Below are 14610 nucleotides of genomic sequence, written 5' to 3'. Positions count from 1 at the left end.
GCGCTTCCGCCGCCGGGGCCGCCTCGCGCACTGCCTGCTGGGAGCTGTAGTCCCGGGGAGGCGGCCGTGCCCGCACCGCGCGGGGGCGCTCGTCCGCCGCCGCCGCGAGCGCCCCGGGCCGGCAGCGCCGGTGCGACCCCGGGGCTCCCGGTAGCGGCGTGACCCGCCGCCGCCGCCGCCGCGCTGCTCCCAGGCCTGGGCGCCTGCCCACGTGTACATCGTTGCACGCTCCTTGCCAGGGTTAATGACATGAACCTCGGCGTGGGGTTGTAAAAATGTGTTTCAAACGCCACGGCCGACAGCCGCCACTGCGCTGTCTCTGCAGACATTTCTCGGCTCCTTAATTGCGGACTGCGCTTCAGAATGTTTCGCGGGACCCAGCTCAGAGTCATGTGGTGTCCGGGGTAAAAAGCAGCGGGCTGCTAGCCTACCCGCGGGCAGCGCCGGCGGGGGCGCGGCCCGGTAGTGGAGGTGTGGCGGTACGGTTGTGGGCGAGGCCAACGCGGGAGGGGCGGAGGCGGATCCAAAGGGGCGGGCCGGGGGCTGCCGGGAGTCGTGCGCTGGCGGTGCGCGGGTAGCTGGCGGCAGCGATGCTCAACTGCTGGGAAGCCGCGCTGGGCGCCGCCGTCTCCGTCCCGGTCTTTCTTTTCGTGGCAGCGCCCTACATCAGGTGCGTCTTACCGAGCGCAGCCCCTGCCCTTCGCGTACGCTCAGCCCCGCAGAGCGGCGCCCGTTGGGGCGCGGAGCTGGCGCGCTTCGCTTTTCAAGAGCGTGTGTGTCCGTGTGTGTGTGGCGGGAGTGCGAACAGCGGGGATCCCGTTCTGCAGCCCGCGCTGGGGTCGGAGTTATTCAGGCGCCCGGTGACGCTGCCGCGCTGCCGGGGCTCGCTCAGCAGCTCGCTCAGGGTAGTTTTCAATCCCGGTGCTTTCCCCGGGCTCCGTCCCGGCACCGGAGCGCTCGCGGAGGCGCGGTAGGGGCGGGGCCCGCGTTCTCCTCAGGGCTCGGCGGCGCAGCCCACTGGCCAAAAGGCCCCGGGGCGCGCGGCAGCAGCCAATGGGAGCCGTGGCTCCACTTGACGCACGGATGGGGCGGGGCCCGAGGGCGGGACCGCGCTGGGGAAAGCGCGGGGGATTGGGGGGCGCGTTCCCGGTGAGGGCGCCCGAGACTCCCTGGGGCCCAGGGGTGAGCCCGAGAGCTGATGCGAACGCCCAGGTTCTGGGTGCTCAGCCCCGGACGGGGCACGCTAAGGAGGCAGAGGTGACTGGTACCTCCCCTCTTGCAGGCGGTATGTTGCTGGAGGACGGTGTAAGTCGACAGCAAGGCTGGAGGGGAAGGTGGTGATAATCACAGGAGCCAACACAGGCATCGGGAAGGAGACCGCCAGAGACCTCGCGCAAAGAGGCAAGTGCAGTCTCGTCAGCAGGCATCCCTTTGCGGCCGGAGAGGCTGTACCTTGTGTCAGTAGCCTCTTTTCTGGACCTAAGGAAGAAGTGTTGTAGGCTTATATTGAAGTAAACTGGATTCCAGAGTTACTGCAGATGAGCCCAAGTGCTGTTCCTTCAGAGGTTGTAACCACTGAGGAGCAAGTTCCCAGTTCCTCATCTGGGAACTTTTCATTGCTTGGACTCCAAAGATGTGCATTGGGGACATAGAAATGCATTGCATTGCAACTGATTCAAGGAGACTGGCCAAGCTCCTGGATTCTGCTTGTATAAAGCTGGGAAATGCCATAGGTCCACCACTGTGTGCTTTAGTTACTCATGTTTCAACCTGATTTGATGTAGATGTTATTTGGCTAACTGGTATAACTGGTAAGAAGATTAAACTACCTGTTCACAATCCATTTAGAAGTTACTCTGGCTGGAATCTAGAACCTTTTTGTGCTCCTGGCTTGATGTTCCCATTAAAGGGGCAGATATAACACTATCATACCAGTGTTGTTGCATGCACTCCTGACCTGGGAGAACATGGACAGAGGCGCTTAAGATGTGCATTTGCCTGGTCTGAAATCATCTTTCAGCAGGATTGTAGCTCACACTAGAGTGGGAAAGGCTTCCAGCCACTCCCCTGACTGATCCTAGTTCCCTAAAGTAACAATATATTGTTTGTAATTGCATGGTCAGCCTGCTTGCCATAGCCTTAATCATCCAGTGTGCTCCAGTGATCTCAGTTCCTGTTCCTGTTGTTCCCCCCTCCCCTCCTTGCAGGTGCAAGGGTAATTATTGCCTGCAGAGACACAGCAAAGGCAGAAGCTGCAGCAAATGAAATCCGAGCTGAGACAGGGAACCAGCAAGTCATTGTGAAAAAACTGGACTTGGCTGATACAAAGTCTATCCGGGAGTTTGCTGAGAGATTTCTAGCAGGTACAGTCTCTAAATTCTTCTTTTTAGTGAGAGTATTTTACCAAGGACTGCTGTCTGTTCTTCTAACCATTGCCAAATCCCTGCCCTGCTTGTCTCTGTACCTCTTGGGTGCTATGGTTCGCAGCAGGGGCTGGTCAGAGGCCATGAGCTAGTTTGTGGTAGGAGATGTATCATTTTTTTAAGATGATGTGGGTGCAAGTCAGACAGCAAGGAGTGACTTGTACTACATTCTTGTCTGCATTCTCTGTTTCCTTGTTTAAAGATGTTTGTTGTTTCTTGCAGAGGAGAAGGAACTCCATATTCTCATTAATAATGCTGGGGTAATGTTATGCCCTTACTCCAAGACTGCTGATGGCTTTGAGATGCATCTGGGAGTCAATCATCTTGGTAAGGCTAGTGGAATCATGTTTGCACCGAATATGGAATCACAGAATCGGTCAAGTGGTTTGGGTTGGAATTGCCCTTAAAGATCATCTTCTAACATCGACATCTGTTGCAAAATGTCAAAGGAAAATCCTACTTTCAGATTTTCTCTTCCTCATTCTTCCTTTTACTGGAAGGATGGAGGGCCAGAGTCAGAGTTCTGGAGATGCAATGTGATGTATTTGTGTTTTGTGGATCCAGTTTAAGCATCTGTACGTGTTACCTGGGACATTTTGAAATGTATGACAGCTCCAGCTTTTTGAAGATGAAGAGCAGAACCTGAAGGCCCCAAAAAAGTGTAGCTGTTAATTCAGGGGAATTTAACAGAAATTTTCTTTTTCCTGGACTTGAAATGAGGGCAGCAGTAAGATACCACATATAAGCAAGCAGGGGAACCCTTCCTAGAAGGATGACCTTTCGTCTCCCCCCTAGGTCACTTTCTCTTGACCTTCCTCTTGCTGGAGCGTCTGAAGCAGTCTGCCCCAGCCCGCATTGTGAACGTGTCCTCACTGGCTCATCACGGAGGCCGAATCCGCTTCCATGATCTCCATGGTGAGAAGAGCTACAATCGTGGCCTTGCCTACTGTCACAGCAAACTGGCGAACGTGCTCTTCACCCGGGAGCTGGCCAGGCGGCTGCAAGGCAAGTTCCAGAGGCAGGCGGGGTGTTTATCTGCTTGGCTTTCTGAGCACCATGGTTGGGGAGACTGGATTGAAGAAAGAGCTGCAAATCGTCTTTGCAGAAATTGAATGGTTTGAGGCAAATGTCACTGAGAGCTCTTGGCAGGAAGAAAATATCTCCTGTCTGTGGAACCAGGAGACTTACAACACAGATTGTCTTTACAGCAACAGCATAGAGGAGTTTAGTAGCTTGGCACAGTTGAATGTATCTCATTGTTCTCTGGTGTTTGTCAAAAACTAGCTGTGCCATGCAGACAGTTGTGGTATGTGGATGGAAGCTGAAAACAGCCACAACTGCAGTCTCCAATAGAAAAGCTAATGCACACTCAAATGCCTTAAAGGTTGGTGGCCCATAGAACAAGCATAAGATTAGACAGTACCTTGTAAGTCACAACATCTGTCACAGTCGTGTCATTCAGTCCTGTTCATAAACTTAAGTAATATTTATTTACTACAACAGAAGTAGTGTCTTCCCCCAGAAATTACTATTAGAGTAAGTCAAAAGAGGCAAGTGTTCTCAAAAGCCTGCTGGAAGCTGCTTCTGGTTTAGCACTCAGGCCCTCTACCACTTAGTTTTGCAGAACGCACATAATGACTCCTGTGTAGAAGGGAGCAGGGGATGCTCCAGTGCCACAGATGAGTGATTTAAACTGCTTCAAGAATCACCATCAAAGGTATTAGCAAAAGTGTTTTTAACCTGATGTCATAAGAGGGTGACTTAGCGAAGTATGATGGCAAGGTTCACTTTATTACTTACATGGAAGACATATGCAAAGAAAAACTGATTTAGAATTAAATTAGAATGATTCACACAGGACTGGAAACACACTGTGTAAGGAAGACCCTCCTGTTGAATCACGAGGCCCAGCATGGAGCCCCATGCTTTTTAACTCCTTCGAGAGCCTAGGTTCAGTTTGAGTCTCAGACTTGGACGATTTATATGTAATGGAACTATCTATACGAAGTTTCTAATAATTATTATTAAGTAGCTACATGGACTAGTAATGTTTCCTCAGTATTAATTTAGCAATCGGTCACTTATCAAGGATTTGTTGCAAGCAAAGGGTCTCTCTGCCTTGCTTAAGGGAGGCTCTTAATCTCAGGTAAGAAATCTCAAACCTTGAGAGGCATCTCTGCTCGAGGGTAGAGTTACCTGCTGTGCAGTCCAGTTGCAGTTTGAGCTGAGCTTATCCAAAGGTTTGCTGTTGGTGAAAGCTCTCTGCCTTGATGAACAACCTTGAGAGGTGAGCCAGCTCAAGGGAAGACTGTCACCCTGCAGACATATTGCTTAGCAGGGAGAGCTCAGAGAAGGCTTACTTAGGCTGTAATATTTATGGAATGGAGTGGTTGGCTTGTATTCAAATTACAGTGGGAAAGGTACACGAGACTCAGTGCATCCACAAGTTTATTTGTTCCTGGATAAAAGAGTATTGGAAAAGCCATGTATTACTGATGGGTGTTCCAAATCCATGTGCACTGATACCCACTGGCCTCTGTGGGTTTCCTAGAGGAGTTCTGGCCCATTTACAGCTCAGACCTTTACCTTCTTTGGAGCATGTACCAAACTACTGCTGATTTGGCTAATGGATCAAGTGTATCCAACACATCCAGCATGCAGTAACTACAGAGGACTGCATTTACTCTCTTTATCCAAGGATACTTTAAGGACTCCTCCTTTAAGTTATAGAATATCTACAGCTAAAATTGAGGAGTGTATTACCCTTCTTTTAAAGACACTTTGATCCATGCAGATTTGTCCTGGACTACTTTATTTTGCTGTAGGCACTAAAGTCACAGCAAACGCTCTCCATCCCGGATCTGTCTCTTCTGAACTGGTCCGGCACTCATTTGTAATGACTTGGCTGTGGAAGATATTCTCCTTCTTCTTGAAGACACCTTGCGAAGGAGCCCAGACCAGTATCTACTGTGCAGTAGCTGAGGAGCTGGAGTCTGTGACAGGACAGTATTTCAGGTGGGTGCAAGCTGATGAAGTGACACTCTGAATATTGAGGGCAACTTTGTTGGCTGGGGAATATGGGACTTACTGTCATTCTTCATTAAGAAGGGACCAGGTAAGAGGCTGTCTGGTAAGACTGAGGGTGACAAATAGAGCATTACCCCTTCCAGGTCTGCTGCAATCGTTTTAGAAGAAACACCTGACCTTTGCAACACTTCATACAATAGCATGTCCTTTAGTGCTAGAAATACTAATGTACTCAAAGTGCAGGAATGGCTGTCACATGCTCAGAGCTCTAATGCTGACCTGCCTAACACTTGGGAAAATCACTTTTCAGTAGAACTGTGTAGTTAATTAGGTCACTTCAGTCAGTTCTGGGAAGACCACTTCAGTTCCCTTTACTTCCGAGAGCAGAAGGGCCTGTGCTCTCAGAGCTGAGAGAGCTGATGGAGCTGCAGAGACAGGTGAGATTTTCAGGTCTGGCATGTGACCAAGTAACTTGATCCTCCAGTGTGATAGACCCACCAGCTGGGAGGGACTCTTGCTGGGCTGCTTGTCACGCTGTCATGGAAACAGTCTTGTTTAGTTCCCATTACAAAACCTGTTATTTTTTTACTTACTCCAGTACCCTACACTGTTCTATTCCCATCACCAAAACCACATCCCAGAGCAGTTTCAAGTCATCATCATTCTATATTTGAAGACTGCTATTCCAACAGATTCACATAGATATGTCTGCCAACTTTTCATTGTGTGTAGAGCACTGTAACAATACTGTTTTTTGGGAATGAATACGAAATTCGTGGGGTTTTTTTTTCCCCCCTCACATGGATGCTGTTGGAGCTGTTGTGCCTCTGCAGAGCTTTCTTCTTGTGATTTGTGACCAGATTAGTCTCTGTAATGACATTGCCTGATCTTCATTTGGGAGTTAGTACCATCTTAATCAGACCTGAATATATAAATAGACATCTTAAGTCTTCCCTAGCTGTCTGCCTTGGGATAAAAATGTAGCATTGATGTCCATAAGTACAGAAAAGCAGAATTTAAATTCATAAAAAAAGAGTTTTGGATGTGGTGGGAAACGAGAAGCTTCAACACTAATCCACTATCTACACTGGACTAACCTAGAATCCTTTCCACTTTCCAGGCCACAGACTATAAAACACAAGTGTAGACATTAAGAAAAGAATTTGCATGCCACGGTGAGACAGGTGGGAGTCCACCAGTCATTTCAGGAATATTAAAGACTCCATCTATAAACACTGAGCCAGATGGAAACCTTACAAAATGCCATTTCTTCTGTGCTCTTAAACTCCCAAGTTATTGCAGCAGTACAGTTGAGAACACAGGACCTCTTTTCCAGACTGAGTGCTTTCTGATTGGAAGAGCTGAGAAGAAAGGAGCCACAGTTCAGATGATTATGGAAAGGGGGTAACCATACATGGTTATTACAGTGTTATTCTTGGGCATATAGTGGGATAAGTAGTTTAGAATGAAGGGCTGTTTGAGTGACTTTTTTGCAGTGTTTTTTAGGAAATGTGTTCCTTAAGAGCTTGGTTGCAGTCTGAGTGCCTTTTTAGTGGTATTAATGAGAATGCACACTAGTGAGGTTTCTTTAAGAGTTGAGACAACAGATAGAGCTTGCTTGCCAGTTCTTGGTGCCACTGGGAGAGATTGTTCCCTAGCTAGTTGGAAAAAAATCTTTCTCATAGTGGCTTAGCACCAACCCTTGCACATTTGCTGGATAGCTCCCACCGTGTTCTTGAACTAGTCTTGAATTAAGCTTATACAAAGCAATGCCCTAATCTTAACACAGACATTTCAGTATACTCATGTAGATGGAGATCTTAGACTTGAAAGAATTAAAAGAATGCTCTTCTTACAGTGATTGCCAGCCAGCGTACGTATCTCGACGTGGTCGGGATGATGAGACGGCACAGAAGCTGTGGAGCGTGAGCTGTGAGCTCCTTGGCATCCAGTGGGACTGAGCAGCACAAAGAGTGTCCCTGGCTGGGCCCAGCAAAGCTTCTCTGGGGAGCAGCACTGCTGAGAGACCTCAAGAGTAGAACACTGATACTTCAGCTGCCCTAAGGATGGCTCTGTGGGCACAACATCATTTGAATTTCTGGAATATTACACTTAAGGATTGAGATTTGTAAGCAGTCAGTCCCTCTTCCTAGCTGGAGAATCAGAGCACTGAGGCAGGTAGCAACCTGCTTGTTACCTCACACAGCAGATCAAAGCTATGGTTCTCTGGCTTTAGAATAGAAAGAGAGGTTGCAGTCTTAGGTTTAGATTATGAAGTAACAAGGAATTACTTTAAATAACGGTTGGTTGGTTTTTTCCTAACAGCAATAGTAAAAAGGTAGGATTCTAAACTTATGATCTATGAGATTACTTTCAGTTCCTACCCTTTGAACTGGCAGAGCAAAAATACTTTGGGATATTAGATTTTCTGGAAAGTTATGCAATATAAATAGTCTCTAGCACACAGAGACAGGTCCTGGCCTTTTTGTGCCAAGCATTAGGTAAAGTTTTTTACATGGAATCACTTCCTCTGCATGCTCTGTAGAAGCTGGACCCTAGCCACCGAGGTATCATGGGCCCTTAATACCCATTGATTGCAGTAGGTTAACTGAGGGTTGGCAAATCTTTTGAGAACCCAGGTTTTGGTGCAGGTGACTAGGAGGTTAAAAGCTGCAGGAGGGCTGCAATTGTACACAGGCAAGTTGTTAAAAAAATCAACATCTCTCTTGTGAAGCACTGAACAAAGACAGTGTAAAAGTTGTCACAATAAACTCCCCCAGCTGCACTTTAAATTACTTTAGAACCTAGAAAATAGAGCAGAATGAATAAGGAACATCTCAACCATGTTAAAAAATATTAAACAACTTGAGCTGAGACTTTAGCTTTAAATGACACCAAACTTCCTAGAGCTAAATAGCTGAAGCAGGAGGCAGAACTATCCTGGTATTATGGTCAAGCTGGCTCCAGGACAGGAAGGTAAGACTTGCACGGAAATCCTTGCATTTGTCTGCCTAGCAGTTACTGGGCAGACGGTGACTGGCTGTCAGGCAAGGCTGACAGGACCACACAGCTTGCACTTCCACAAAGCAACTGGCTCAGGCCACGTAGTGCTGGGACTGCTCCCTTGGAACTCCAGTGCTGTGTGAGTGCAAATTGCTGGAGCGCAATCCGTAATCAGAGATTATTTCTGAAAGAGTTAAGCAGTCAGAAACCAAGTACCACAGCTCATAGGATTATCTTCTGCTTCTGAAAAAAAGCCTGGAAGTTTTTGGACTTGCATATGAGCCTGCCACTGTGACCAACTGCCAGTTTTGGAAAACCAATGCTAATTTTAATTCTTCCTGTCTGGATGCTGTCTATGCAGATCAGTCCTGTGCTACCTCTGAGCAATACTAAATAAAACCATTTTCCTTTTACAACAGGACCCCTTATCTTCTTTCAGAAATGCTGAATCAGTTTACTTGGTGTTGCTGTTATCTGCAGCTGCCTCACTCATGTAGAGAATTCACTCGAGGTAACATTTTTAAAAGTCCCTTTGTGTTTCTCCCTGTCACTTTACTTTTTTTCCCCCTCCCTCTTTATGTTGCATCCCAATTATGAAACTAAATCCACAACTATAATGTAGCAGTAGAATGCTACCTACCACGGGAGCCTTGGCTTGCTTTCTCTGTGTCATTCTCTGATTTAGAAAGTGGCTTCAGGAACAAGAGAAATAGCTTTTCTAAAAAGCAGAAAAGTGTCTCTGGTATGAAATATTTTTGCCCTTGCAGGTCAATGCACTTCTCAAAGAAGTCTGATTGTAGATTTAACATAAGACATATTAAATAAACATTTCCACAGACATACATCCACCCTCTTTGACCTTGAGCAAGTAATTTGTACCACTCAGCTGATCTCTAAAAAATGAGGAAACTAAAGCTCATTTAGCTGTCTCAAAGGGAGGCTTGTAAGGGAGAGTTAGATTAACTTGCAAAGCTCCCTAAAGAGGATTACTGCGTACACGCATGAGGCTGAACTACCTAGGCTACCTAGCTATTGGGGGGACTTCTAAAGATGTGACGTTCCAGTCGATCTAAATATTGAGGATACTCAGTAACACATAAACTTGGCATGATAGAACAATTACCCCCCTTCTAATTACTCCACTAAGCATAGCCAAAAGCAAAATGCAAGTCTAGAAAGAGAACCCTAGCTCTGCTGAGAAAAAAAAAAAAACCAAACTGAAAATACATTAACAGTCATAATACTTTATTTTTGTTTTAGTTGTAAACAAACCTTGGTCAGTAACAGAGAAATTCTCTTAAACTGGCAGTATTCAATCCCTTTTTCCTGCTCAGAAATTCAAAGCCCCTTGATAACTGCACTATTTATGACACAATGTAATTAATCAGGGTCAAAATTCCAGTTCTGCTGGTACAAGAAAGATCCCTACAATTCCAGGTTAAGAACATCAAATTACACCAGATACTATATAAAGTGCATCAGGTACAGTGCAAAGAGGTCAGGAAGAAAGGCGGGTAGGGAACTGACGGGCCTGCATGGCAAACTCCACTCTCAGTGCTCTCTGCAGCTGATGGAACACGAGCAGAACAGGGGGTGTTACAGCAATGCAGATGTGGATACCCACAGAGTAAAATCTCCTCCTCAAATCAGAGATTTAAAAATTACTGAAGCCATAGGTAGTGTCACGTTTTAGGATTAGCCTGATGGCTGTAAGCTGATGGAAAGCTAGGTCAGTCTGGCCAAGGAAACAAAACCTTTCATTAGTACTGCTCACTAATGAGATAATGCAAGTCTGTGGTCAGGGGATTCTGAAAGCCGTATGTGGTCATTCTGCTCTGGTGAACAGAGCAGAGCACCTCCAAAGATAGGTGTTTGTGTCAGCTCTTGAAACCCTGATGAAGATGGACCAAATCCTTTCCAACATCATGGAAGTCTGTTCTTGCATTATAATGAGCTTGGGGATAGTGCAAAACTCTTACTTGATAGTCTTAATTATTTTATATACTAAAACTATTTACAATTACATTACACTTCAGAAAACCTATTGGTTTTTTGATGTAAACAACTTTTTAATGAGAAAGTGAATTAGTTTTTCTACTTCTTGTGCTGAAATACATGTAAACAGCAAACACAAACTCTTGGGGAACACCATGTTTTGTTCTTTTTTTTTTTTTTTGAAGGTCCTACTGCTGTCTAACACATTTTGCCAGTTTCTCATGTCCCAATACTAGTTGCAGAGAAGCAGCTACTTTTTTCAGCATCCCTGAACACAAACATTGCACAGAGATTGCTGTTTTTTTTCATAAAACTTTGAGAGCAAAACCTGTCAATACAGAGCATGTCCAGTTTGGTGTTCTATTGTACTTGACAGGGACAAATTATTCTGCTAATAAATAAATATATTCCTATGTGACAGGGATGTTTAATTTTGCCACAGCTTGCTCTATCCATATTCTTTGCCATACCTGATGAAAAACTGTGGAAGTTTACTGTCAACTATTCAGTCATAAAGCTGCATCACAATGATTTATTGGTTATTACTGCAGTAAAGAAAGAGGCACATGATTTTTCAGCTATTTTAAAGGCTTATTTTCCCTTTGTACTCCCCTTATAGCATATGCCCTTTATAACTTCATTCATCTAGTTGGCACTGCCCAAGTGCCACATCTATGGCACACATCACACAGTGTGACTGGTAAGTACAAATCTGCCAAAAGAATCAGTTCCTACCTTTTCAAACAAACTAAAAAAACCTGGGTACATTGTACTGGGCAGGGGGGGATAAAAAAGAAGTAGCAATGATTTGTCTAGAGGCTTAAAAAAATCTGAGTTTTAGTCTTTGTAACAGAAGAACTTTCAATCTTGAAAATTTTTCAGGAAACATCACAAAAATTTTATACTCTAGGCTACATTGAGTTGATAAAATTTTTCTGTCCTCTCTACATATGTTTTCTGGATTATACATATGTTTTCTGGATTAAAAATAAAACACATATTATTAAGTCCCGTGCTTTTCAAAAAATATCAACCCCCCCAAAAAATTAAAAGCCAACAAAATCCAAAAACTAAAGCTGGAAACAGAAGTGCTCTCTTCCATACATCTAAATCCTTGCTTGTTCAGTTTGAAACTGGCCCCCTCCCCCCATCAAAAAGAGAGTCAAAAAACACCCTGAGGTAGTGACTGTTTGTCGAAATACAGAACTGGCACTTGTAATTTAGTTCCTTTCCTTTCACCAGAGGCACATTAGCAGCATCCATTTGCCACTGGCATCATTCAACAGAGTTCCATTTTACCTAGAGGCTGCTGAGCCAGACACCTCTGAGCTGTCTTGAAGCCTTCTCCTTCAGTCTGACGGCGAGTGTCAGTTACACATTACTTCCTAGTGCCCTGGGGAAGCCGATTTCTCACCTTGGGCTGGTGCACGGAGAGCCACTGAGCACAGATGGCCTTGACGACGTGGTCACCGCTGCTCTCAGCCAGCTGCCGCACGTGCTGCACGAGCTGCACGGCCCGCGCCTTCTCCTGCCGCACCGACACCAGGTACGCGGAGCGCAGCTTGTTGCACATCACGTAGGCCTGGATCTGAAGCACGAGAGGCAGGCAGAGCCTGGTCAGAAAGCCGTAGCAAACTAACTGGACAAGCTCAAGCAAGGACTCACGGGAAATACCCAGTTCAGAAGTGTGTTGTACTAGGTAGCAGCACCACATCACCAAATACAGCATGGCATGAAGTAGATCCCAGTGAAAGAGATGAGCAAACAGGTATATTTTATTGTGTCTTGTAGACACTCCTTTACTGTATGACCATGAAATTAGTATCAGGAATCCTATCTCATGCATTAATTACAGTATCCTCATAGCAAAGAGTCTGAATCTGTCATTTCTTCCACTGCTGGTTCCAGAACAACTCCCATCTTTCAGTGATAGATCTTACAGAAAAGTAGAATTAAAAGCCCATTTTTCAGTCTGCCTACAACAGTGAGTTTGTCATTCAGAGCAGACAGAGGACTGTCAAAAATCTTTAGATTTTATTCCCATTTATGCCACTCAGTATCTACAACAATCCCCAAATGCTGAGTCACAGCCACTTCTACAAACAGGCATCTACAGTTCTCCATGGCTTGGCTGGCTGGTATGAAAACCAACAAAGAAATAAACTAGTTTAGGCTTAATTTCCTCTAAGAGAAAAACTCTATCAGAAGCTGAACAAGTTTTATCATTTAACTCTCCATCATCAGGGAAACAGTATAATCCTGAAACAATAAGCTGAAGTGGTCATCATTAGCTGTCTGCCATTACTAGAAACCTACGTGCACCTATGTGAAAAGTTGAGTAACAAACCAACAAACCCACCAATGTGCCTTTCTGAAATACTTTTCCTCCCACTCTAACAAATGCCCAGCTCTTACTCTGAGGGCTCTCAGGGAACTAACAGAGATAGTCCCAATTAATACCTGTATGTCACAGCTTTATACATGTCACAAACACCATGGCCTTGAGGAATTCACTGTGATTTCTACAATCTAGGAAGTAGCCTTCAAAAATCTTATTTGCATGAGGATGAGATAGAAGATAATGAAAAGGACCCTGCAAGCTGCAGACCAAGACTGGGCTGTTTAACTCTTGCTACTCTGCTTTTACTTACCTTGTTTTCATCACTGTCCATATCCTGAATCAGATTATCGAGATCCTGTATCCAAAGAAGGGAAAAGGTGTTCACACTTAAAGTGATAATAGTCTGAAAAACTTTACCCCATCAGAGATCAAACCCCTGTGGACAGGCAGGGCTGCTGAGATCACAGCAGGTGCTTAGACTGTCCCAACTGCAAGAGTTGCAGGTGTAGAAAATACAAAAGATACTAATTCCAAGTCTTTTCTTTACCCACAGCTTTTCCTGCCTGCCATCTCTGGGGGATGCCCTAGAGAACAACTAGGAGTCTCTCATGGACATAGCTTGTGTTGCATGAAATGAATTTGTAGGTTCCCCACATCCCAGCGGGAGTTACTCCATGGCCCACCCTGACCTAAAGAGTGGACTGCATCCCCTAATCTAATTAATAGAACTAGCAGAGTGCATCTCCTTCCTTCACTGGGATGGAAAAAAAACCACTGTGGTAGGCAAAGGGAATCACAAAATTGGTTCCTATTGAGGCAGGAGGTTTCTGCCTCCACACATCATCTGTGTTAGCCAGGGAAGTCTCACTGAAGGGAACACCTCCTGCTGCAATCAGCAGCATTTGACAGGATCTTGTAAAGCAAATGTTCTGTCCCCCACAATGGGTATCCATTTGGGAAGTGCTGGATAAGAGTGTGCTATAGCTACTCATGATTTCCTCTCATAATATCTTGTACAAGGCAAACCACGCACTCCCACCTTGCAGCTATGCCTGCAGCATGGAGCCAGAGCATCCAAAGGACTCACTGAAAGAGCAGTACAGGCAGCAGGCCTCCCTGCAGCCTGTATGGTCTATATCCTTTTTACTTCTAAAGGGACACAATGCAGGATAGAATTACCTCAGCAGGAATGTTTTTGAACTCATTTAGACAGTTAAGGATAATGTTATCCCCATCATTTTTTGCTGCCACTCCAGACTCATTGACACACTTCAGGAGCTGCTGGATCTTGCTGTACTTCTGCTGCTTCACCAGCTGCTTGGCCACTTTGCTGTACACTTCTGTAGCCTCCAGCTGGAAGTCCTAGAGGTAGTTGAAACATCAGAGCAACACGTTGAATGTTCTCAGCAGGTTTTCTCAGAGGGAGTCTACACAACTGAGACAATCTCTCCTCAAGACAAAATACCACACCACACTCCAAAAAGTCAAAGCTGTTTTGGGAGCCTCTGGTTTTCCACTCATCACTGCTCAGGGTTGACTTAGAGAGTTTTTTATAACCAGACTTGTAAAAATCAATCCTGCTTAAGAACAGGAGTGCTGTTACTGCCTTCTTTTCAGGAGTGCCAAAAAAATCAGTTTTATTTCTTCTGGCAAAAGCTCTTTCCTAGATCTCTACCCACTTCTCCCTCACTTAGCACATTCCCACTATATTTCTCCAGCCCCTCCCCCACCAGCAGTCACCCTTTGGATACCCCAAACAGGAGGCAATTGACCATCATACACCATCCACATGAGGGAAGAGATGACAAAAGCTGTGAACTG

The 14610-nt window shown here is 45.5% G+C and overlaps 2 protein-coding genes across 4 annotated transcripts in view; one reads left to right on the top strand and one right to left on the bottom strand.

Annotated features, from left to right (window-relative positions):
* The first annotated feature begins 177 nt into the window (after nt 1-177).
* Nucleotides 178-9074, top strand: LOC128808341 (retinol dehydrogenase 12-like). Of its 2 annotated transcripts, none has more exons than XM_053979305.1 (7): nt 178-404; nt 1283-1401; nt 2208-2363; nt 2646-2750; nt 3219-3428; nt 5249-5438; nt 7309-9074. In XM_053979305.1, the coding sequence occupies exons 1-7, from the start codon at nt 364-366 to the stop codon at nt 7409-7411; spliced, it is 924 nt and encodes a 307-aa protein (XP_053835280.1). In that variant the 5' UTR covers nt 178-363; the 3' UTR covers nt 7412-9074. The 2 variants fall into 2 exon arrangements, with proteins under 2 accessions (XP_053835280.1, XP_053835279.1); XM_053979304.1 differs by lacking the exon at nt 178-404 and adding an exon at nt 533-670.
* Nucleotides 9075-9681: 607 nt separating this feature from the next.
* ZFYVE26 (zinc finger FYVE-type containing 26) overlaps nt 9682-14610 on the bottom strand; it is a 49326-nt gene continuing 44397 nt past the window's right edge. For both annotated transcript variants that reach the window (XM_053979301.1, XM_053979303.1), the window contains exons 39-41: nt 13969-14151; nt 13100-13144; nt 9682-12036 (exon numbers count right to left, since the gene is read on the bottom strand). In XM_053979301.1, the coding sequence (XP_053835276.1) occupies nt 11827-12036; nt 13100-13144; nt 13969-14151 (438 nt within the window). In that variant the 3' untranslated portion in view covers nt 9682-11826. The remainder of the gene's footprint in view (nt 12037-13099; nt 13145-13968; nt 14152-14610) is intronic.

The sequence above is a fragment of the Vidua macroura genome, chromosome 6 (assembly GCF_024509145.1).
Source record: "Vidua macroura isolate BioBank_ID:100142 chromosome 6, ASM2450914v1, whole genome shotgun sequence".
NCBI lineage: Eukaryota > Metazoa > Chordata > Aves > Passeriformes > Viduidae > Vidua > Vidua macroura.
This window is presented reverse-complemented; position numbering and strand designations above follow the sequence as displayed.